Source organism: Chaetodon trifascialis, chromosome 16 (genome assembly GCF_039877785.1).
Source record: "Chaetodon trifascialis isolate fChaTrf1 chromosome 16, fChaTrf1.hap1, whole genome shotgun sequence".
Classification (NCBI taxonomy): domain Eukaryota; kingdom Metazoa; phylum Chordata; class Actinopteri; order Chaetodontiformes; family Chaetodontidae; genus Chaetodon; species Chaetodon trifascialis.
In genome coordinates, this window is record NC_092071.1 from 1,841,681 (window position 1) to 1,866,690 (window position 25,010).

The window sequence follows — 25,010 nt, forward strand, 5'->3', positions numbered from 1 at the left end:
CATTTTTATACACAAGGTGAAATCTGAGAGCGAGTTCAGGCAGGCAGCCACGTGCAGCCTGTCACGTCGGGTCATCTCAGGAAGAATTCATCGTTTGCAGCTCGTTCATCACGGTCCATTTTCTTTCAGACATCATTGTGGAAGCCCATTGGAGACTTAGTTAAAATGGTAATGCAAATTATGTTGTGTTATTTGGGTCAAAATTAAAGCTAAAAATGCATTTTCATTTTTACATACTTACATGGATGTTTGACAACCACTTCATAATTAAAATTAATTTTCATTTTCAAAGACTGAACCTGCTCTAAAACAGACAATATGTGGACAAATGTAATACAAGTTTGCCCTGTCATTTATTTAGTCCTCTAAGAGCTTCCATACTTATGCTGTTGGTTTATGTTGTGGTGAAATATGAACTCTCATGTTGGAGTGTTTTTCTCCCTCAGCCTCTCATAAAGGGGAAAAATCTCATACTGGTTTTATGGATGGAGAGATGAGAGCGGTGCACCCTGGGAGCTTGGCAGCGCCTCAACATCACTGGTTTGATTCCAGCGGTGAGCATTGTTGCATGTCTTACCTTCTGCCTGGTTTCCTGTCTGACACCAGATTCACTCAGTGATTACTGCTCTGCGGATCACGGATGTCCACACCAGAGTTCCTCTGGACCAGTTAGCCAGACAGATGAACCAGTATCTTTATACATAACTGCCACAGGAAAACAAACCACCACTAAGGCAGTACAGTGATAAAACACATTGTGTGAAAGAACCGGCTTGCTTCCACGTGAACTTCTGCAGACCACCCCTCAGTCCGGATGGGGCTTCGCCGTGCTGCTGGCAGAACGTGCACATGCTCAGTATGCACGGCTCTGTTTCACGGGCTGAACACTTGGCTGTGGAGGAGACGGGATTCTGCAGATCTTCTCTCATTCTGGCAGGCGTGTTTTAGTCCATTCCATACATGTCAGGCGGTGTTGTGTTTCTGGGGCATTCCCTCACCCCCCCCCCCCCCCCCCCCCCCCCCCCGCTCCAGAGTCACAGCTCTTAATCCTGTGTGGGATATCTATGCCACCCACCGCTCGACACACCGTCACCAGCAGGACCCCCTTCTCAAGGTTTGTAGGCCATCCAGTCACGTGGGTGCTCTTCACATTATACTGGTTATACTGTGGTGACTTCCCTGATCTAGAAGAATGAAAATCCTCCTCGAGTTTCGTCAGTCTTCAGTAGGTTTGATGAGCTTATTGACTCAGTATCTCCATATTTGTGAATGCTTTGACTGTCTCTGATAAGATGAATGAATCCCTTTGCTTCCTGCCTCCGAACTTTCGTTGGTGATCTGCTGATTCCCGAACATCAAGCGCTGCCATATCAAGTGTTAGCATGCTAACGTGCTAAACTGAAATAGTGAACCTTGTAAACATAATACTTATTAAACATCAGCTTTGTCACTGTTAAAGTTAACAAGTGCAGGCTCTCAGGGCTGCGAGCATAGCTAAAGGTCTGTAGTTCTGTTTTGCGGGGTTCCACATGGAAATCACCAAAGTGGATATTAAATTTCTCAATATGCTTACATTCATATTCAATTTCTTCACTGTGAGGTCAAGAGAGTTCATGTGTGAAGTGAAACAGAGCCTTTCTTAAAAGTCACTGCTGTTTCTGTGTGGACCCAATCTAATTTCACAAACAGCGCATCGTTCCCAGAACATGCCTGTAAGCAAACTGCCGTCGCTGTTCGCCACTGCAAAGTCAGACTAAGTTTAGAGGATAGATGCGGTTGTATTGTGTCAATCACACCTCACACCCTGATGTGTAAACAGGACCTGGAAGTGCAGTTGTTATTCTGATCTCCCCCTGATCTGCCCCATTGCATTATGAAGTGGGATTGAGGGCAGGAGGGCTGAACAGGGCCTATTGTGTGCTGAGGTGAAGGAGTCGTTGGGGTAAGAAGGTTTAGGTTACTGGAAGGAGGTTCAGCATTGTGAATGGAAAGGAAGGAGAGCAGGGCAGGGCAGAGCCAACCGCTGGGCATACGGGTTGAATTAGAGTGGCCCACTCCACGGATTAGGTGACCGCCGAACAGAGCTCAGCGGGTATCCAGTCCAGGACCTTCTTTGTGAAGGTCAGGCTTGATGGATTCTCCAGAACCTGTGATGCTGGATACTTTGACCCTGTTCCCACACAGTACCTTCCATCTGCACTGATGCAATTTCTGTCTCCTGCAAGCAAGTTTAACGGTGGTGTGAGAAAGAATTTTACTGCCTGTTATGGATGTCGTTCAACAACAAGGCTCAGTGATTCCTGGCTTCACAAACACATGGAGACAGAGTGGGACCACCCACCCACCACACTGATAGACTCAGCCACTCCCGTGTCCAACAAGGGAGGACGGTGCTATTCAAATCAATACTGCAACACTTGTTCATCTACAAAGACGTGGTTTTTAATGTTTGGTTAGGACTTCTCGTGCTGTTGCCTCCTCTTCAGGGATCAAAGCCTTTGAGGAAACTCTGTTTGGAGCTGAGTTCTTGAGCACTGCAGCATCATTGAATCTGCATCTCTGCTCGGGCCAGTCGTTCAGCATCAAAAGTGACAGGAATTGCTCTTGTTAACAGCTGTTAATCTATTTCATACCTCTGCACAGCTGGCCAGTCGCTGTGTAAAATGGCCATGATTGCCTGACACACCCATCCCTGATTGCAGCGTCTGAAATCCAACAAGCACTTTGATTGAAGCATGCTGAGACTGAGAGTGAGTTTGCTTGATTTGTGAGAGTGCTATGGATGGACATGTAGTTTGCTGACAGCTTTGTTTTGGTCTCCACCATATTCAGCTCTTAAATGCTAGACTTTCATCACCAGCTAGTTGCTAACTTTGGTGCTGGGCAGGTGGTCTATCGTGGGTTTATCACAACTTTAATGAATAGTTTCAGTGAGGGCGGTGATACTGAACTGAAGAGTTTAGAGCTGTAAAACCAAAACAATGAGCTGAAAGACACTAAAACACTCAAGCAATCACATAAGGATCTGATGCTTTGCTAACTTACAGATATTGATTAGTGCAGCTTTAAGTTGACCACCCCAGTGAAGAGAAGAGAAACCAGGTGTATCAGCCCATCTCGATCTTTCCCACTTCCCCATCTTCAACATTTCCCAAACCCCAGATTGGGAAGCTGCCCCGGCCCAGTAGGTCGTCTGTAACTGCTGATTTTTTTGTCCGTCTTTGTGCGACACTGTCTTTCACAGGTTGCTTAAGAGTATGTGTCCATTTACACAACAAGATGTGGGAGGTACAAAAGAAGGTTCCATAGAGATCGTCGGTGCTGCTTAATGGGAGCCCGGGGCCTGCCCCCAGCCCCGGAGTCTTTCACACATCTTGCTCCCTGCCTCTCCAGTTACGTCCACTGTCCTCCTGCAACAAAGACCCGACTGACTGCCCTCTCCTTCCCAGACCCTATCAGTGTGGATCCACCTGAGATTTCCCCTCGTTATCTCTCCAGCATCTATGGAAATGAAGTGTCTTGTATAACCTTGTAAATGAGGCTGTTCCTAATTAAAAAAGGGGGTACACAGAGTATCCAAAGTGACTCATGTTAATTCTGTAACTCTACCTACCACAGAGCCTGAAAAGCGAGGTTTCAGACTGTGTGTGCGTTTCTGGGTTTTGTCCATAAATGCCCCAGAGTGAGACTGTACGACTTAGGTGAGTGTGTGTGCTCAGGTGCCCTGAGCCTTAACTGCACTGAGTGAACCCTGGCAAAGTCTTCACCACAATTGAGGCCTAATCCAAAGGCAGGGTCTAATGTCAGTCTCACCTTACACCTGCCAAGGACTCGTCAGACAAATAACTGAGCAGGAGAGAAACATTTCCTGTCCATTTTCACAAAAACAAATATTTTTAAATGCTGCTTCAATGCTGAGGGAAACATTAAAAAAGACCGTCATTGTTCCAAAAAGATAAAGGCTGCAGTGTTTCCTCCACATTTTCCACCAAACACATTTTCTATCATCATTTGGCACTTCGCAGGTGTAAATGACGGATCCTGGCCAAGAGGCTCGACACTCGTCCTGTGTGAGAGTCTTTGTTTGTTCAAAACTCTCATTTTTCCTGTGTTTAAAATGTCTGTGAAGCAGTAATTCTCTTTGGTTTTTCCACTTCTCTCCATCCCTTCCACATCTCTGACCTCCCCTCTCCCCCTCGTACATATTGCTCTGTTTCCACTCCCTCTCTTCCTCAGATTCCTATGCTGTCCCTCCCCTCAGCTTCCCTCCCCTCCCCACCTACCCCCTTGCCCAAACACTGATCTCAGATTAAGTTGAACACTATCCCAGGTAAAGTTTGCACCTGCTTCTTTAGGCGAAGCTCCTTCCACAGCTCCAACAGGTGCTTTTCCATTACTCTCCTCTAAGGACTTCACCGTTTAAACACTCAACACGAACCTTTGGATTCTTGCTTTTGCTCCTCATCCTGTGGATCTGGACTTGGACAAGAGGTTCTCTTTTGTGTGGACATCCAGGTCCTCTACAGACCCTCTTTTCAACACATCAGCTACCATCACCTCCGCCTCCTTTTACTCCCTCCATCACCAGCAGCACCCTCTGGATGGTCCTCTGCTGGATGAGACACTGCTGTGAGGAGGTTGCCAGGTTAGACTATTGAGGTGCTAGATGTGCATCTTCTGAAGGCAGGTGAGTGCATCATTTCCTCCTCCACCACATTTCACCAGTTTCCTTATTATTAATCAGACTGTGTGCAGAAAGTAAGCTGAACTTACTTGGCTTGTCACTTTCTGATCCTGCAAACATGGACTGTGTGTATCTCAGATATTTGGGGTCTATTTAGGAAACAGTTCTCTGCTGCTAATGGTCACTATCGCTTCATGGTCTAATACAGTTGCTGATATGTAATACAGGTGTTTACAACATTTTTTACTTCAATTTAAGGGCTTCTAACCCCTTAAAAACTAATATTCTGACCTCATCACAGGGTGTGGTGATGGTGTAAGTGTGGATATCAGCTCTGTCACTTTTGTTCTGTCTCGCATACTTTTATTTTTAGAAAAGTCATAAAACTAAATATATCTTGTGTAACAATAATAGATCAGTCTGTCCCTTTCCACTTCAATCATCCTCTGAACCCTCAGATTTATTTTAGGACCAAACTCAAATTTGAGCTAATGTTTGTATAAAGACTGTCAAAGAAATAATTAATGTCATTCCTCAACTTTTAACATTGCGATTATTTCACCGAAGCATGAATTCACAGCTGAATTTTAGTCTGACTTCATCTCATTTTCAAGCCTCAAGTGAAAAAGTAAATAAATGTGCTTCAGGTGTGAATTAGCTTTAGATAAAGCATGCCTGCCTTCATACAGAAAGAGTGGGACCATGCAGATAAACATGTCTTTTTCATGTCTTTATCTAAATGGCCTGCTGAAAGGCATAGAGTTAAACAGCAGGCAGATAAGATGGTGAGCTACAAGAGTCAAAAGAGCAATTGTGGTAATCTTTGTGTTGACAATGTGTGATGAGGGGCCGATGACACTGGAGCAGACCTCTCTCAGCAGTGCTCACTATGGCACACCTGAACACAATTTACCATCAAGCTGAGTAGATTCACAGTTTCTGGAGGTTTAGGTGGAGAATTCAAACGGCCTCACGTGTATCAACAGATCAACAGTCTTCAGGACAGTTAATGTTTAGGTTTCGGCTGTTTTCATGTAGATTGTGATGTGTAGAGATATTAGAAATGAAGACAACATCATGCATCACACTGCTTCTGATCATTTTAAAGTCATAAAAGTCTTCCTATAAGAACAGTACAGAGACGGCACTATTGTACAATAAACAATAAAAACATGAACCTTTAAAAAGAAACTGTCTTATATCTTATGTTTAAAGAAACATCAGTGATTCTGCTAAATTACCAAAGGACTCTCTGAGATGACGCCGACTGGCTGGTAGCTAGCAGGCCGGCTAGCTGCTCATCAACCCGTCTCCAAATTTTCAAGTAGACACGAAACTTTTATGGTTAAAAATCACTAAACTAAATCTGGTGACAAATCAAAAATTTTAGTACAAACTTTCTAAGAGTTGTGGGCTCGTGTTCGTCCTCCATTACTGCTGATTGATGGACAATGCATGATGGGATACTGGTGGGGACCTCAAATTGTTTTACAAGTCCAAACATCAAACACAGTAAAGGATGAGAATGGCAGAATGTCTCATAAGTTCGACGATATCCAGAAGGGACTTTATAGGTAAAGAATGCACAAACAAAACTTTCTGAAGTTTCATTCTGTTTCGTTGAACAGTTTAAGCGCTATATGGTGAAGGTAACATCTGCCAACTTGGCTGTACGCTCTACTTTGCCAATGGGAAGAATGCCAAGCCAAGTACTGAACAGCCCCAAAGGGCCACTGCAAGGACCTTGGCAATTCAAACCTGCTCACTTAAAGCCATTAGTGCCCCAGTGTTTATGCTCCTCTCCCTTTAGCCAACAAGGCATGGATTGCTCCCAAACAGAAGTGGTAATGAGGTCCTAAGCAGCCTCGCGGCTTCAGACACAGAGACGCTGGAGCACAGTGAGCCAGTTTGGTCAGCTGCAGGGAGCCGGGCCACAGAGAGGCCCGTAGTCCACTGTTGCCGGCTCACATGGGACCGTAAGGCAAATGTGATCCTGGCACATTGTTCTGGCATGCATAATGGGGCCTTTTCAGGGCTCCTCAGGGGAGACCTGGGAGCCTGATCTTAAAGAAGTAACGTGACGTTGGTTTGCTGGTTCTCCCTCCTCTCTACTTTTGTCTGACCGCCTTGTTTATGAGAAGCTGTCCTATGACTCACGTCTGCCTGCATTTCCATTAGCTTTAGCCAAAATGCTACACAGATAATGTAACAGGTTCTCAGACAGGGTTTAGGAGGAGGTAACATAATGAGCAAATTAATCACACTGCTGGTGTCTCATGCTCTTTCTCTGTTTGTTGTAGAATGGTCAGGCCAGGCTGTCCAGTCATTCTGCTCCACCTCTTCAGCATCTTCGTTCAGACAGGAGGTATGACGCACTTGGAGCATGTTGGAGTCATCCTCCACATCAATTCCTTCATCTTTTAGTGTTTCCAAGTCACTTTAATGAGCTCTTTTGCAATATTCTCCTTTTAGCTCGTACTCAGGATATCTTGTATCCGTATGGACCCGGCCACAGGGATCTAGAGACCCCCAAGATGGATGATGGGAGTTCTCCTGAAATTTCTTTGCTCATTCACTTCATTTTCTTCAATGTCCCCTACCGTTCCATCTATGTAAGCCTTGACCAAAACTCCCAAACTCTCTGTTATTCATCAATCTTAAAATAATTTTTCGATGGTGCTGAAAATACAACCCTGTCTGTTCTGTTCACAGGTCAACAACAATGGTGTGGTCTCCTTCAACGTGCAGGTTAGCCAGTTTACACCAGAGGCTTTTCCCCTGAGTGACAGCAGATCATTCATTGCTCCACTTTGGGCAGATGTGCACAACGGCATCCGCGGAGACGTGTACTACCGAGAGTCCACTGAACCGGAAATACTGGAAAGGGCGACGCAAGATGTCCGGAAATACTTCAAAAACATGCCCACCTTCACAGCCTCCTGGGTCTTTATTGCAACATGGCACCAAGTCACCTTCTACGGAGGAAGCCAGACGACCCCGGTAAAGTCCAAACACACAAAATAATTGTTGAGCAGCTGCAGCTCAGCAGCCGTTATTGAAGAGACACTCATGTGCATACATCTGTTTACGGACTAACACAGTGTCAAATGAGAAGGCAGGTTCTAATTACACTTTGAAATAGAGACGAGCATAAAAACCTCATCCTGCAGCTTTGTTTTGACCCATGTGGACATCAAGACATGTTGTGATCTGCAAATCACCAAAACCATGCTTAGTGAGGGAGACTAAACTGACTTCCTCTGGTTTTATGTGTATGTCTGTTTTTGTCTTTGTAAAACTATTTCAAACCTCTCGTTTAATTTAAAGGTGAACACATTCCAAACTGTACTGATCTCAGATGGCGTAGCATCCTTCTGTATGTTCAACTATGGAGAAATCACATGGAGCACAGGAACTGCCAGTGGTGGAGATCCTCTAACGGGACTGGGTGGGACAACGGCTCAGGTATCCTCACAATGTCCTCAAGATCGGGTCCTAACGTGTGATAGACCTTTTCTCTTATGGTAATCATGCGATAAACATTTCACCTCACGACCCTCACACCTTTCCCCTTTTCAGTCAGGTTTTAATGGTGGAGACATTGGTCACTTCTTCAACCTGCCAGGATCACGGTCAAATGATGTGGTGAACATTGAGCAGACCACCAATGTCAATACACCTGGGCGCTGGTTCTTCCGCGTAGACACTGAACTGATAGATCCTGCCAATGGCTGCAGCTACAATGGCAAGTTCAAATGTCAAACCCTGATACCAGCATCCATGCGGGTTCCTCCTGAGAGCAGCCGGTGACATTTTGATATCAAATCCTTCAGCTGTGTGCAGAGCTGTTCTTGTAAATCCCCCCTTGTCTTTCCTACGTTCCCTCCAGGGCGTTTTTACAGACGAGGGGAAATCTTCTGGCTGTCAGACCAGTGTTCGCAACGATGCCGCTGCCTTGACATCGACAACGAGGTGCAGTGCCAAGAGGCTCCATGCGGGCAGCTGGAGACGTGCGAGCAGCAGGAAGGGGCCTTTTACTGCCAGCCAACCCGCACCAGCACTTGTGTGGTATTTGGTGACCCTCATTACCACACCTTCGACGGCTTCCTCTATCACTTCCAGGGAACCTGCTCCTACCTGCTGGCTCGGCCCTGCTGGGAGGTTGCGGGGCTGCCCTTCTTCAGTGTGGAGGCCAAAAATGAGAACCGAGGAGTTGCTTCTGTTTCTTGGCTTAGAGATGTCACAGTGGAGGTGTATGGTCACAGAGTCCTGTTACCCAAAGGCAGTTTTGGAACAGTCCAGGTGAGAATCTGTAGACTGGTTTAAAATTGGGAATGACCACAATATTTTCATTGTCTGTGCTTCTTGGTGAGTGGTTCATAGGATGACCCTTCCATGCATGTTTTTTTTCCATAATATCCAAGTGAGGTCTGATGATACAGGATGCACATTTTGAGAGTTTTGTCACTGGCAGACAGCTGCACTTTCTACCATCGTCATTGTTCCTTTTCTGATTTGTCCTCTGTCCGTCTCTCTAGGTGGATGGCTTGATGAAGACTTTACCGGTTCAACTCCAGCTTGGTGCTGTCAGGGTATATCAGTCTGGCGTTGCCGTTGCTTTAGAAACAGACTTTGGACTCTTGGTAACCTATGACGGCCAACACTATGCATCCATCTCTCTACCCAGCTCCTACTTCAACAACACTTGTGGCCTTTGTGGTAACTATAACGATGACCCTGCTGATGATCCTGTGCTTCCTGACGGCTCTCTGGCAGAAAGTGTTGTGGAGTTGGGGGGCAGCTGGCGAGCAGAGGACGCTGACTGGAGGTGTACAGATGGCTGTGCCCAGAACTGCAGCGTTTGTGACCCCCTTACAGAAGCCTTCTACTTTCGCTCAGACTACTGTGGCCTCATCAACAAAACCGATGGACCTTTTAGGGACTGCAGAGCTGTAGTGGACCCTACAGCCTTTGTGTATAGCTGTGTATATGACATGTGCAGCAACAGGGATAATATCACCACGCTCTGCCAGGCCATCCAGGCTTATGCTCTCGCCTGTCAGGCCCTTGGGGTCACAATACGACCCTGGAGATCTCGCACCTTCTGCGGTGAGATTCAGTTTGATTCAGTTTATGCAGAGTCTTCCTCTTACATTTATTTACTTGCATCATCTCACAAAATTTCTTCTCTCTTGCTGGCTCTCAGCTTTGTCCTGTCCGGAGTTCAGCCATTACCAAGTGTGCACAAGTGCCTGCCCGGCCTCCTGCTCGGACCTCACCGCCCCCCTGTACTGTGCTCACCCTTGCACTGAGGGGTGCCAATGTGACCAAGGCTATGTCCTCAGCGGCAGTCGTTGTGTCCAGCGTGAGGATTGTGGCTGTGAGCATAACGGCCTCTATTACCCGCTCAATAACACTTTCTGGGCCGGCCCCAGCGGTGAAGAAGGTGAATGTACCCTCCACTGCAACTGTGGGCTTGCAGGGGAAGTCTCCTGTTTCAACGAGTCCTGTAAGGAGGGTGAGGTGTGTGTGGCGGAGGTGGGCTTGCTGGGCTGCTACCCTCGGAGGGAGGGAGTGTGCTCAATCACCCAGAACTCAGTGACATCCTCCTTTGATGGCACCTTCCTGCTGTTCCCGGATGACAGCTCCTACTACCTGCTGAAGCTGTGTGGTGCAGTGCCAGCTAATGGCTCAGTGGTGGAGGTGAAGATGGGCCGGCGGCTGGTGAACAAAGGCCCCTCTTGGAAAAGGCCGGTAGTAGTTACAGTGGCTAATGTGGAAGCTCAGATGGGAGGGATTGATTTTGATACAGTCAAGGTTAGTATTGTCTCTGCAAAGCAAAAAACATTTTTGTTAGCTGTTTCCAGCTGCTGAGGACTCATGGGTTTGACACCTCTTTGTCTTCCAGGTGAATGGTGAACCAGTGGGGCTCCCATACGTCCATCCGATGGACACGGTGATGATCTACAGAGCACCAGGCAATGCTACAGTGGTGGAGTCCCGCGGTCTGCTTCGTGTGCGCTACACACGGCAGGGATTCCTCAACATCTCCCTCTCCACCCTCTTCTACAATGTCACTTGTGGTCTATGTGGTGTCTTCAACAGCAATTCCACTGATGACCTTCGCCTTCCAAATGGACGCCTGGCGGAGTCTACAGAGCAGTTCACAGAGGGCTGGCGGTCCATTGCTGATGACCTCACCTGTAACGGTGACTGTGATGACCTGTATCGAATGTGCACAGACTTGCGACTCTACCAGAGTCCTTGGATGTGTGGCAACATCAATGACCCGGGGAATAGCTCATTTCTGGCTTGTCATGCGGTGGTCAACCCCTCACCTTTCTTCAGGAACTGCTTGTATAACATGTGTGTGAAGGAAGGGAATCGCTCAGCCCTGTGCTCGTCACTGCAGGCTTATGCCACCGCCTGTCAGGATGCTCAAGTAGGCCTCACTTCCTGGAGGAGTGCCACCAACTGCCGTAAGTAGATTTATCTTTACTTTAAAGGAACAGCTCGATGTTTTGGTTGTTTGGCATCAAACAGAATGAGATGAATAAATCATCTCTGTGTGTCCAGAACAGAGAGCAGGTAACAGACAGGTAACATCTACCTTCAAACAACAAAGTGAAACTTTTTTTTTTCCATTCATTGACATATAAACAAGTAAAATATAGTTAGGACATGTAACAAGACTTGGTGAGAGGCACATTTTCATATAAGAAAACTTCATCTGACACAGGTGATCATGCTAGCAACAAAGATAAGCTTTGTAGTTAATCCTATTTTAACAAAAATAAGATATGAATAAGTTGTAAACAACACACTGAATGTATGGATGGCCACTCGAGTGGTGGATTATCCAGGAACGTTTTTGGTGGAGTATTCTTGTCATCTTGATTCGGTCTTGTCTCTTGCTGTCTCTGACCTCGTTCTTCTGTCTCAGCTCTTCCCTGTCCAGAGAACAGTCATTTTGATGAGTGTACCAGCGCCTGCCCTCTGACCTGCACCAACCTGGATGAACCTGAAGAGCCATGCCCGCTGCCATGCCAGGAGGGGTGCCAGTGTGAGGAAGGCTTCGTGCTCCGTGACGGCCTCTGCGTGGCACGCAGTGATTGTGGCTGCATGAGCCACGGCCGCCAGCTGGCCACTAATCAGACTTTCTGGACAGACTGGGAGTGCCAGGAGCGCTGCTACTGCAACGGCTCTGACAACAGTGTATACTGTCAGATTGCACCTTGTCACCTTGAGGAGTATTGCCAGGAGAATGACGGCCTGTATTTCTGCCAGCCGCGCACCGAGGCCCTGTGTGTGGCGGCGGGTTATGGACATTTTCTGCCATTTGGGGGCGTACCATTTGAACTGCAGAGCTCTTGCACTCTCAGGATGGCCACCACCAACTGTGGGAGAGACAGCAGGGACCCCGCAACCATCAGTGGAACTTTCCCTCAGTTTAAACTGGCAGCTCGGAATGAGGAAAGGGACACAGGCCAGGCAATTTGGGTGAGGGGGTTTGTGCTGGAGGTCTACAACTATGAGATCGAAGTGTCTCGAAGCTATAAAAACACTGTCACGGTGAGTGCATGAATAGGAATAACAGTGAATGAATCAAGGGCTGTGATTACATGAACACCTAAAATAAGGCTCATAACATGAATATTAAACAATTATCTCATCAGCAGTGTTATGCATGACCTGTGAAGGTCGTAGTTGTTGTATTTGTGAGGATGTTATTTCTAATCAAGCCGATAGAATAACCAGGCAGAGGGTGAATTCCTTTTGATTGGCTTAAGGTGGATCTAATTTCAATGGGCATCTTTTATCAGGCTGGATTTGGCTCAGACAAAACCCCGACCCTGAGCGACATTTGGACCGGGTTCACAAACCGACTGAAAGATCTGAGGAGGAACAGAAATGACACACATAATCCAACAGACACGCGCGCACACACACACACACACACACACACACACACACTCACACACACACACACACACACAGAGTTAATTTCATTCTCTCTGTTTCTGTCTTTCTTATACAATTAGATTATATGAGAAACACATAGAAGCCCTTTCAGTGAGTCTTCATGTTATCCATTCATCACCTGGGTTTCCCCACATACTTTGAAAACATGCAGGTCGGTTAGATTAGAAACTATGACTTGGTGTTAAAAGTGCTTCTGTTGGAACAGTGTGTGTGTGTGTGTGTGTGTGTGTGTGTGTGTGTGTGTGTGTGTGTGTGTGTGTGAGCTGGTGCTGATCCTATAATAAGAGTTAAACCTGTTCAAAGTAGAACCAGTTTCACTGAATCTCTCTTCGCTCAGGTGAATAAGGAGCGCCTGTACCTTCCTCTGAAGCTGGGTCCAGGGAAGGTCAACGTCTTCACCTTGGGCATGCAGCTCATTCTGGAGACGGATTTTGGCCTGAAGGTGGCCTTTGACTGGAACACTCTCCTCCTGCTGACTTTGCCCCGTGACCTCTACAACACCACCTGTGGCCTCTGCCAGGGCATGCCCTTATCCCCGCCCACCCTCACCACGACCGACTGGGGCATGGCCTGGGCAGAGAGGGACACCTTCTGCCAGGTGGGCTGTGGAGACTCCTGCCCTCGCTGCGGCCTGGCAGAGAAAAGCATGTCAAACGACGCCCCTCTCATGGTGGCCGACGGCAACGCAAACGACGGTGACGACGAAGCAAACGAAGTCAACACGAGCATACGCTTCCACATTGGGGATGGACTGTATGTGTTTGTGGAGCCTGAGGCCGTGAGGCTGTGCGGGCTGATTGTGGACCGAGGAGGCGTGTTTGCGCGTTGTCACAGTAAGGTGGCGCCAGCGTTCTTTTATCAGAGCTGCCTGCAGGACACCTGTTTGGACCAGGGAGCCCAGGATACAATCTGTAACTGGCTGCAGATATACGCCAGCACCTGTCAGACCCAGGGAGTGCCGCTTACCGGCTGGAGGAGTGACACACCGTGTGGTGAGTGCAAGTGTGTGCACAGCAATGCAAAGGTCTGCCCTTGAGTTAAAACATGTATTTTCACTGGTTTCTGTTCAGGTTGATAGTTTTACATTTATTCGTTCAGGCTGCCTCCACCACAACACAGTTAAGATGAATGGAGTTGCATTTGTGATGTTCACAGTGTTGGAGAAATACTTTTAAAATCATTGGCAACATATCTGCTGTTCATAATCCACAGAGCACACTGTCAGCATCTTTAACAGAGCTGTAGTGGACCCTACAGCCTTTGTGTATAGCTAGTTCTTCATTACAAAGTAATAAGTAAAGTTCCAGCAGTAGTTTTTTTGCATGGAAATTGTTACCACAAATTGTCATTTTTACATTTTTACATTTCTGTTTGTGTCTGGATAAACAAATTCGAGAAAACATGTTAATTAGTGAGCTTCACATGTGTTGGAAGAAGTATTCTTTGGTTCATGGTGGAGGCTTTGGTTCAAGTGAATCCCTGCTTTCAGTCTTTATGCTAAGCTAGGCTAACCATGCCCTGTCTCTAGCTCCATACTATGCAGTTTAGTATTCAATGATTTTGATCTTTTCATCTCTATATCTAAAAGAAAAGGAATTAGCGTGTTCCCCAAAATGTTGCGTGTCTCCAGTTTTTACCCCTGAAAAATCACCACCAATCATGGAGTGTGCACAATGCGATGCAATTGCTAATGTCTTTGCTGACCTGTCTGCTCCCAGTCCAGGGTTGTCCACCAAACAGCCATTACTCCAGCTGCACGTCGGTGTGCCCGCCGCAGTGCGCCCCAGCCCGCGGCCAGAGAGACTGCAGCCAGGACTGTGTGGAGGGCTGCCAGTGTGACCAGGGCTATGTGCTCAACGGCAAGAGCTGCATCCTGCCTCAGAACTGCGGCTGCTACACGGACGGCAAGTACTACGAGGTCAGTCCAACATCCAGCACCACGCGGAATAAACCAGTGACCTGCAGCCAAAGTTAGCTCTTTATTCAATGCCCTTTAGCACAAATCTTTCTTTATCTCAGCCCAAGCAGCTGTTTTGGAACAGCGACTGCTCCAAACGCTGTCAGTGCATTGGGCGGAACCTGATCCAGTGCGACCCGCGGCGATGTAAGGCGGAGGAAGAGTGCACCCTACGGTTCGGTGTGCGCGGCTGCTTTGCACGCCGCTCGCAGCACTGCGTGGCCTCTGGCGGCGGCGTCTTCAGGACCTTCGACGGGGCATCGCTGCGGCTCCCGGCCTCCTGCTCCTTCGTCTTGTCCACAAACTGCCACAAGCTGCCTGACCTCTCCTTCCAGCTCATCGCTAACTTTGATAAATGGAGCACTCCCAACCTCACGACCATCTCTCATGTCTACCTTTACCTCAATGAGGAGAACATACTCATATCTGGCAGCACCGTCAAGGTGAGGCTGTTGAACATTACTGACCAACCTGGTTATGACTCTGCAGTGTGATTTCACTTCAGCTTTACAAACCACAAGCTGTGACCCCCTTTAACAACATGATCACCTGGTAATAGTTTAGCTTGAATTACTCATTGTGAAGAACCCACAAAGATCACTCCTCTCTAAAGAGCGTTTTAGTGTCTTTCAGCTCATTGTTTTGGTTTTATGGGCCACAGCTTTAGTCTCGCTGCTCTCTGTGTTATCAGCTGCAGCAGGCAGTGAAACCTTCTGATAAACTCGCTGTATGCTACCTGCCCAGCAGCAAACAGCAGCCAGATGAAGACAAAGGCAAACGAGTGAACATATGGAGCCTGTAGCAGCTGAAGCAGCTGTTTTCTGTCCGTGCAAATGTTGCTCTGTTTGCTTTAAAGCCAAATTATTAGGTTTGCTAACGTTAGCCACCATAAGCTACTGGTCACTGCAAACCCTTCACATCCCTCTGCTCTACTGTAGCATTGAGGAAGGGATGTTTTGTTGTTGTTGTTGTTGTTGTTGTTCAAAGTTTCTTTTGTAAGAGGACGTTTGTGTGATGTCTTCGTCCAAATGCTCCTTAGTCTCACTTTAATAGATCTATCATCTCTATTTGCCGTCTCTCTTCAAAGACGCCTTTATCAAACCTCTCCTCAAGAAACTGAACAAACATCCAATTCAGATCTCCCTTTTCTTGCCAGAACACTTGAAAGAGTCTCAGTCCAATTTACCAATTACCACTAACAGCCCGGTGGAGCTCCTCCAGGTCATATCACTCCACTCAAAGAGATGGTTAATGGCTCCCTGATTGCCTTGAACTGTGGCTCAGTGGTGATGCATTCAAATGGCTCAGGTCCGGTTCACCAGAATAATTACTGTCTCCTCTCTGTTCTGTTCCATGCTCCCCCTCAGTGTTGTCTTTGTGAATATGAAATCATTTTATGCAGATGATACTCAAATCTACATACCAGGTGATGGAGCTTACATGTTGAAGCTCAAACTCTAATAATCTAATACATAAGAAAATAATCTAATATAATTAGGGCACTATGTCGTAGCAATGTAGTCATCTGAAAAGGACTGAATGTGGTCAAGCCTCAGGTGAGGGCAGAGAAATGGACCTTCTGCTGGTCAGTGAAGTGACTGTGTGTCTTAAATATGTGAAGATTTCCGTCTCTCGTGTCTCCACAGGTCAATGGTACACCAGTATCAGTACCGTTTCTAACTGGGCTGATGACACGTCTGTCCACATCCGAAGGTTTCATCGTCATTGACACACCGCAGGACATCCAGATCCGATACAACCACTTCAACACCCTCAGCATCACGATGGGCCAGCGGCTTCAGAACAAGGTGTGTGGCCTCTGTGGGAATTTCAACGGAGACCCCAGTGACGACTACATCACCTCCAGGGGCAAGCCGGCGGTCAGCGCCCTGGAGCTGGCCCAGAGCTGGAAGACCAACGGTATGCAGAACAGGTGGGTGAGGCTGACAGACACGGTGGAATATTTACCTTATCCCAAAAATGAACATTAACACTCCACAAAGTCTTCCCTCCCAATGTATTTAAGTCTGTCCAGTGTTTGCAGACAGAAAGCAAATTAAATACTAATGAATAATAAAATGAATCAGTAACTTTGACAGTTGGATGCTGCTCTTTCTCCTGTAGTTGTGATGAAACCCAGTACGTGGCTCTGGCTCAGTCCTGTGACAACACAGCGGTGGTGGCACTTCAAGGTGAAGACGCCTGTCTGAAGCTCACCCAGCTGAAGGGTTTCTTCCAGCCCTGCCACGGTCTGCTGGATCCCCGTCCCTTCTACCAGTCCTGCTACCTGGACGGCTGCTACAATCACCGCAAGGCTCAGGTCTGTGGCTCGCTGGCCGCCTACGCAGAGGCCTGCCGCTCCCTGGGCACCCTCACCACCAAGTGGATCACCCAAGAAAACTGCTGTAAGGGCACCGTGAGGCACCAGCGTCTGTCTGTGCATGTCCGTGCTGTCGGCCGCAGTTTTAAAAAAAACGTGATGCCCACTGTGGACCCAGCACTGCTGTGTGTGTGTGTGTGTGTGTGTGTGTGTGTGTGTGTGTGTGTGTGTGTTTAATGCTTTCACTTCAAGCTGCACTGTAATGCAATAAGGTACAAACAGATGAGACAATAGAAGAAGACACACCTTTTTGGTAGTGGTATCATTGAGAACTGCATGAATAAAATGCCAGTACGAGGCGTTTAGCAGCTAAAGAGCTAAAGAATCAGGAACTGCTGGAGACCAAAACGTGAATATCGGACTCAGGTGATGAACTATGAAGCTGCTCGGTGTCTGCTAGCGTTGTGTGTGACAGCTGACGTTGTGTGTGGACCTGTCTTTAGCAGAATGGATCTACGACCCCTGTGCAGGAGAGATCTGCACAAACTTCACCTGCGAGCTGGAGAACGGAGGTGACCTGTGCGGCTGTCCGGAGCTACCCACCAGCACCGGAGGTGAGCGCTTCGGATGGTGATGTCAGCTTTAATCCTGTTCCTGTACGCTGTCAACACGCTACGATGTAAACAAATGAAAAAGACGACAGCTCCCTAAAAACATCTGATAAGCAGATATTGATTAATAATCATTTGTAGCACACACACACACACACACACACACACACACACACACACACACACACACACAGCATTAACGTTTTTGATAAGAATCCAACAATCTGTTCATACTTATCAATGATAAGCTAAACCAATAACACCAGCTGTCAGCTGTTTTTCTTGGTAAAATCCTCCTGCAGTGCTTATTTTATTAGTATGTTGTCCAAGTAAGATGTCTTAAAACATGTCTCCTCATTTAACTGTTTCTCCTCTTTATCGTCATAATAATAATAACTTTGGTGTCCGTTCGTGGATGTGTGTCTGGCAGCAGATGATGACATCATCCAGGCGGAGGTGACCTGTAAACACGCTCAGATGGAGGTGTCCATCTCCAAGTGTAAACTCTTCCAGCTGGGCTTTGAGCGGGAGGACGTCAGGATCAACGACGAGCACTGCGCCGGCATTGAGGGGGAGGACTTCATCTCCTTCCACATCAACAACACGAAGGGACACTGCGGCTCCATCGTCCAGGTCAGTCCAGTCCTGTCTGAGCGCTGACTGCTGCTGCATCGGGTTTTTTAACAGCTTACTTTAATTTTATGATTGTCTTTAAAGGTCACAGTCCTGCATATTTTAAAGGTGCATCAGCAGATTGTAGCTGTCACACCCGTGTCTGTACCTTTAAGCTGTCTGTTTGTGTGATGCGTAACCCAAACGTCTTTCTCTTCTCATCTGACTTTCTGCAAGATGTTAAACTTTGCCTGTAATATAGAAAACAGGTTTATCTTCAAAATGCCAGACTGCATCCGTGCTTCTGTTTCCTGATGAATCTTCTAAATATCTGTGCGACAGTCCAACGGCACACACATCATGTACAAAAACACCGTGTGGATCGAGAGCGTGAACAACACCGGCAACGTCATCACCAGAGATAAAACCATCAACGTGGAGTTTTCCTGCGCCTACGAGCTGGACCTGAAGATCTCTCTGGAGACCGTCCTGAAGCCCATGCTCAGGTCAGAGGGAGCAGTCGCTGTAGAATAACATGCTGCAGCTGCAAACAACAGCAGGCTACATGTCTCCCCTTTCTCCTCCCTCCTCCAGTGTGATAAACCTCACCTTACCGACCCAGGAGGGAAACTTCATCACCAAGATGGCGCTGTACAAGAACTCCTCGTACCGCCATCCGTACAGGGAGGGGGAGGTGGTGCTCAGCACGCGGGACATCCTCTTCGTGGGCGTGTTTGTGGAGGGGGCGGATGAAAACCAGCTCATCCTCATAGTGAACATGTGCTGGGCCACGCCGTCCCGCTACAGCAGCGACCGCCTCCGCTATATCATCATAGAGAGAGGGTAAGCTGGAGAAGCGCCGCACACCAGCTCACAACCGCTAAACTGTCACTGTCATCTTTAACATCTGCTCCCTCCAGGTGTCCCAACATTAAGGACAACACCATCGGCATGGCGGAGAACGGCGTGTCACTCACCTGCCGCTTCCACGTCACCGTCTTCAAGTTCATCGGCGATTACGACGAGGTCCACCTCCACTGCGACGTCTCCCTGTGCGACTCCGAGACGAACGCCTGCAAAGTGGTGAGAAAAATCTTCATCTTTAATCAGACTGAATGAACCAGAGTCCGCTGGATTAAAGTGTGTGTGCTGTGCATCCAGAACTGTCCACACAAGAGACGAATGTACTCCGAGGACAGCGACCATAAGGAGCACATCCTGACTGTTGGACCTATAAGAAGAAGAGGTGAGTACGACCTCAGCGCAGGTGTAGCGAGCTCGCCTTCTGCTCCTCTCTGATTGGATCAGAGTCCTCAGTTGACTGCAAACAGAAATCCCAAAGTCTTCTCTCTGTAGAGTCAGACTGGTGCGAGGACAACAATGGAGGCTGCGAGCAGATCTGCACCAGTAAGACGACTGGACCGGTCTGCAGCTGTGTGACTGGGATGCTGCAGCGAGATGGGAAAAGCTGCCGGAGTAAGGACCCACACACACACACAGTGCACACACACAGTGCACACACACAGTGCACACACACAGTGCACACACACAGTGCACACACACACAGTGCACACACACACACACACACAGTGCACAGACAAGCCATTTAAAGTTTAAGTTATCTCTAAATGTTTCCCTCTTTGAGCAAAGTCACCACAGTTAAGCTACTTTCCAGGTCTGTCTTCACTCTCACTGCTCTCTTATCAGCGTTTGCAGCAGTGAAGAAGCTCTAAAATCTGGCTGCTCTGCACCAAACGGCAAACAGACGCAGTTAGCAGGTGAAAACAATGGAGCTAAAAAGCCAGAAACAGTCAATATTAGACTTATAATCAGCAGGATATGAGGACAGAATCTCCAAATGAGTAATAATGGTTTGATTTTTAGTGTCAGATGCTTCATTTCCTGCAGGCTGCATGTTTCTACAGTAGCCCAGAGTGGACAAACTCTGGCTTCAGAGAGGCACGTCTTTAGCTGCCATCATCTCCTACACACTTGGTGTTCAGCTGGTTGCACTCTGCAACCTCACCACTAGATGTCGCTAACCCCTGCACACTTAAAGCTTCCCTCTTCATTCTCAAACGGTTTCATTTGTGCTGCTCATCAGGCTGCTCGTCTCAGCGTCCTCCACATCCTCTGCTGTGGACGTTTCACAGGACCAGGACGTACCAGACGTCTGCTGATTAATAAGTAACACGGCTGAATATCTGATGTTTAACAGAGGCATTAAGAACCTACAAACTGTGTCACTGCGCACCACCTGGACAGCTATCGGAACGCTTTGATCGAGATGTGATAAAGGCATTAGCCCAATAGTCTTTATGGTCACTGTGTACATTGTGCCGGCTGAGCGAGTGATGCTGATAGAGTTTCAAATGAAACTCTGCACGAGCAGCTCGACCACGTTAACCGCCGCCGGGCGACGCTGAGGGGGAAGATCACTGTCGTCCACACGTGTCAAAAGGTTTTCAGAGGGAGTAAATCAATAAACGGATCAATCATGATTTTATGGTTTTATAAGTTTAACACACTGAAGACGTTCCAGTGAGTCACTGCACAAATGAACACATGAATGAAAGCAGAAGAAGTACATTTACTCAAATTCAAGGTATTTCCACTGAATACATACTTCTACTCCACTACGTCTCAGAGGCGAGTACTACACTTGTTTACTCCACTACATTTATCTTCAGTTACTACTTACTTCTCAGATTACTGTTTCATCCACTTCCTGTCCAGTAAAAACTACGTATCTCCGGATGTGTTGAATGTTTGTGATAAACTGAGGGTTGAAGTTTTACTTCCTTCAGTATTTGCACCATGTAGTATTAATACTTAATGTAAGAGTACATTATTTGAATATTTCTCCTGCCGTTGTAGATTAATGAATACGAATTTAAAAAACAAAATAAAAACACAAAATGTAGAACAGCTATATGTAAATATATTCACAAATCAGTACACATGGACAAAAAAAGGTAGAAAATTAAATAGAAAAATATGAAAATAATCATTTTGATGTATTTTTTTCCCCTGCTACATTATGTACACATGTAATTCACCATAATAAGTCAGCCTGAGTATTAATGTAGTACTATGTGCAGTTACAATAATTGTTTGTACCTCAGCTTAATTTGCACATACACATTATCTTATCAAATAAAAAACATTACAGTCGCACTCACACGATTAATTGATATAAAAGCAGTAAACAAAAGTCCACACACTCACAAACACAAAGTACCTGAGAGCCTCTGTTATAATCAATGTTTCCTTCTTTTCCAGCGGTGAGCTCGAGCTGTAAGCTAACACCGGCGGTTTCTCTGCTGAGCGTCTGCGCCGTCATCTTCATCCTCCTGGCTCGTACTCATCCTCTCCTCTCCTAACAGCCTGCGAGCAACAGAAGGAAACACACGTGAAAAAGATAAAACCCAGAAAAGACTTGAAGATGCACAAAGTATCAGCGTTGATTAGCCAGTAGATCAGTCGTCCAGATACTAGACAGAACCCGGCGTGTGTGAGTACACATATTCCTGCAGCACCTGAAGGCAACTGAACAAAAGTGGGTCAGTTTTTGACCACGTGGACGACCGATCCTGCTGTTTCACCTCCTCCATTATTATCAGCACATCTCAAAGCCACAATGAGCGATTTCTTTATTGTTTATAACAAAAACATTATGATGGTTTTTGTTTGCGTAGAAATTAATGCGTTAGTCGGCCATGTTTTTTTGTACTACCACCAGATGGCGCCAAAGTCGGAAATACTCTAATTGCACACATGTTGGATTCAAGGTGTGTCTGATGTTGGAGACACCCTTATTTTACAGTCCTATGAGCACATTATGCTGTGCATAGGTCATATTTACACGGCGGCCATTTTCCTCTGACAACACGCTCGAGGTGGGAAGTCTGCATGTCGTATAGACATGTATAAATTTACGTACGTATGAATTTCACAGCTTCCTGATTCAGATAGTGAAGTTCTCAAGGTAAAACTACATATTTGAGCTTCCCACCCTGAACCCCAAAATTCCCCTGGACGCGTCTCCATGACGTCGCCTGAGTTAGCGTCCTCCATGCGGCTGCAACGCCACCGGTCACGTTTCAGAAGCAGAGCGTTTTGTCTCCCTGATTTTGTTCATTTGCACAGATTTGACTGATTTGGTGAAGGAAGTGCTCAGACGTACAGATTGCATTGACACCAGACTGAGATCCAATCAGAACACGCGTTTGCTTTGCATCAGTACGTCTTCTTCTTTATCCAGATAAAATACGCAGATACGGATCTCATGTTCACGGCGGGCGGGGTGGTGGGCTCCTGGCTGTCTATTGGACAGTTGATCTACTGGCTAACTTTAACCAGCTGATCCATTTAATTCCTATTTGACTGAAACTCGTTCTGACCAACAAAATCTACATCAGCTCGCAGCGAAAAGGCGACAGATTGTGAGGATTAAACTGGGTGATAGATTTCATAATGGAAGCAGTGGGAGAGAACAATCTGAAAACATGGCCGACGTCAAAGTGGAGTTTATGAATGAAGTATTTATGTGTGAGCAGAGCGCCTTGTGAAATGAAAACTCGGATATTTTTACGTCACATTTTGCCGTCGTAGGCTGATGTTTTCAGCTTTGAAATCCTGTAAGCAATCAACCATTCAAATATTCATTTCTGTCTTAATCAGTTGTAGATTTATAACATTCCTGCCATAAATATTGACCAATAATTGATTCTGAGCAGATGGTATCACTGCTAATAGATTAAAGTACAATCCCCGGTCAGTGTTTTGTATTTGGCACCTTATGCATCATAAATGTCACCACACGTTATAAAACACTTCAGTGTTCTTGACTGAAGTTTGGATTAGTTCTGCAGCGAGTAGCAGTGTTTCATAGGTAGACCTGTTGTGCTGCCTTCTGTGTACAAATGTACAGTCCTTGTCAGTTTGGTGGTTTATGTCATGACTTTTTTTTTAAATAATCAGTTTCTTTTTTGTTGTTTAAGAACATAAGATGTTTTATTCTTTGAGAGCAGCACATCCACGGCCTTTAATAAATGAAGAAGTTCTCAAAGTCAGCGTGAGTCATGTTTGTTTGATGCAAAGCAGGAAGTCAGGGGACAAGACCACGTTAGTCCAGCAGGTACGGCTCCTTTATGTCACTTAGAAAACCGTCAACATTTAAACAGCCATGAACACAGTAAGTCCTCGTTTCAGCGTTTCAGTCTCATAGCAACGTAGCATCAATCAGATGATCCGTCATTCGGTCCACGCCTCACTGTCGTGTTCAGTTACTTCAGAGTTACAAAATCAAATTCTTTCCGCAGTGAAACATGCAGTGACTGTGCCTCTGAGGCGTTCAAGTGTCCTGTCATCATCCGTCAGGTATCAGTGACATTTGACGGCAGCTGAAGGCGAGGTGACAGAAAGTGGGCTGGGCCGCATTGTTTCAATGAGCTACACACAAATTATATAATTACTGCTAATACTGTGGTTACTGTGTCCTTGGCAGGCTTCCTTTGCGAGTCTTCTGGCCTCGTTAGGGACATGTAGGCGCACAGTTACAGTCTGCAGAGCTAAACTCTCCAACAAATCAACAAATTTGACAACAGTGATGAGAAATCAGAGAACAGCGAGATCAATGCAACAAGAACGAAGCTGCAATCACAAATGTAGCATCGCGGCTAGCTTGGTTAGCACTATGCTAATCATAAAGACGTGTTAAAAAATCATGTTTTATTTTATTTTCTACATTTAAAAGGAACAAATTAACAATAATTAACAACATCTGGCACAGGCTGTACTGTTCTGACACAACACGTGCAGTAATACAAGAGTTTAGGCTGACAAACAACACACAATTTCAGATTTCAAGGCAACAACGTTCTCACACAACCAGTTAGCAATGTTGCTATCACACACACACACACACACACACACACACACACACACACACACACACACACACACACACACACACAGGGATCAGATCAACAGTCCTCCAGAAGCTTTTATCACACTCGCTCCTAATCAGAGATGCTGTTATCAGCTGCAGTTTACAGCAGATTATGAAACCTCATTATGAAACTCAGGCGAAACACAAAATACAAAGTGGCTGCAGAGGACAAGCCGACCGAGTAAACACTGAAAATAAAGTGTCATGATAAGATTTCACTGAATGAATGAATTAATTAAAAAGGAGGGTTTGAGTGTTCAACCAGCTCAGGTGTGATCGTGGTGTTGATGCTGAAGACGAGCTAACATGATTGGATGATTTTGATTCCTCCTCTGTGATTAACACTGATCATGTTGTGTATCTATGGTTACAAAATATGTGGGTGTGTATGTTTGAGTGTGTGTCAGACTTTATTTATCATTATCACTTATTACCCACGCTAAACATTGGCTTCACTAAACAACTGTTGTATTGTTTGTTTTCCTGCTGCCATCATTTCAGTTTTAAAGCTATTAAATGAGACATCTGTGTTTTCTAAAGCCAGAAAAGTGCAGAAAATTGGGATAATGGTCTGTCAGAACAAAGGCACCCAAAGATTATTAAGAGCTAAACGTACACAGAGCTGACAGTCAGTTAGCTATCAAAATGTATACTAGCATCGTGGCTAGTTTGGTTAGCGGTATGCTAATCATGAAAATGCTAAATTCTACCAAATCATGAATCAACAGTGAAAACAGCCGTAGTAAAAGGAGCACAAAGGAAACAGATAAAAGACGTGTGTCAGTCCTGCCAGACGTGGACTTTTAGGCTCGTTTAATACATCGAAAGATCATCAGCAGCAAAGTTTATGTGATGTTTATTTATCTACATCTGGACCTTTTGGCTCTCCT

The 25,010-nt window shown here is 46.2% G+C and overlaps 1 protein-coding gene across 1 annotated transcript; it reads left to right on the forward strand.

The window, feature by feature from the left end:
* Positions 1-6,985: 6,985 nt before the first annotated feature.
* tecta (tectorin alpha) lies at positions 6,986-21,550 on the forward strand. The gene is made up of 23 exons (XM_070982602.1): positions 6,986-7,049; positions 7,157-7,296; positions 7,397-7,684; positions 8,012-8,149; positions 8,264-8,429; positions 8,574-8,986; positions 9,223-9,793; positions 9,891-10,501; positions 10,593-11,163; positions 11,628-12,256; positions 13,005-13,659; positions 14,386-14,585; positions 14,687-15,067; positions 16,271-16,557; positions 16,749-17,029; positions 17,448-17,558; positions 17,986-18,188; positions 18,510-18,673; positions 18,762-19,010; positions 19,088-19,250; positions 19,329-19,413; positions 19,524-19,643; positions 21,450-21,550. Exons 1-23 carry the CDS (start codon positions 6,986-6,988, stop codon positions 21,548-21,550), a joined length of 6,591 nt encoding a protein of 2,196 aa, XP_070838703.1.
* The last annotated feature ends 3,460 nt before the right edge of the window (positions 21,551-25,010 follow it).

Excerpts from the sequence above, each read along its gene's own strand:
- tecta (XM_070982602.1), top strand. The coding sequence starts at position 6,986 with ATGGTCAGGCCAGGCTGTCCAGTCATTCTGCTCCACCTCTTCAGCATC. Across the intron at positions 7,297-7,396 it reads TCCCCTACCGTTCCATCTAT|GTCAACAACAATGGTGTGGT; the intron begins GTAAGCCTTGAC and ends TTCTGTTCACAG. Across the intron at positions 7,685-8,011 it reads GAGGAAGCCAGACGACCCCG|GTGAACACATTCCAAACTGT; the intron begins GTAAAGTCCAAA and ends TTTAATTTAAAG.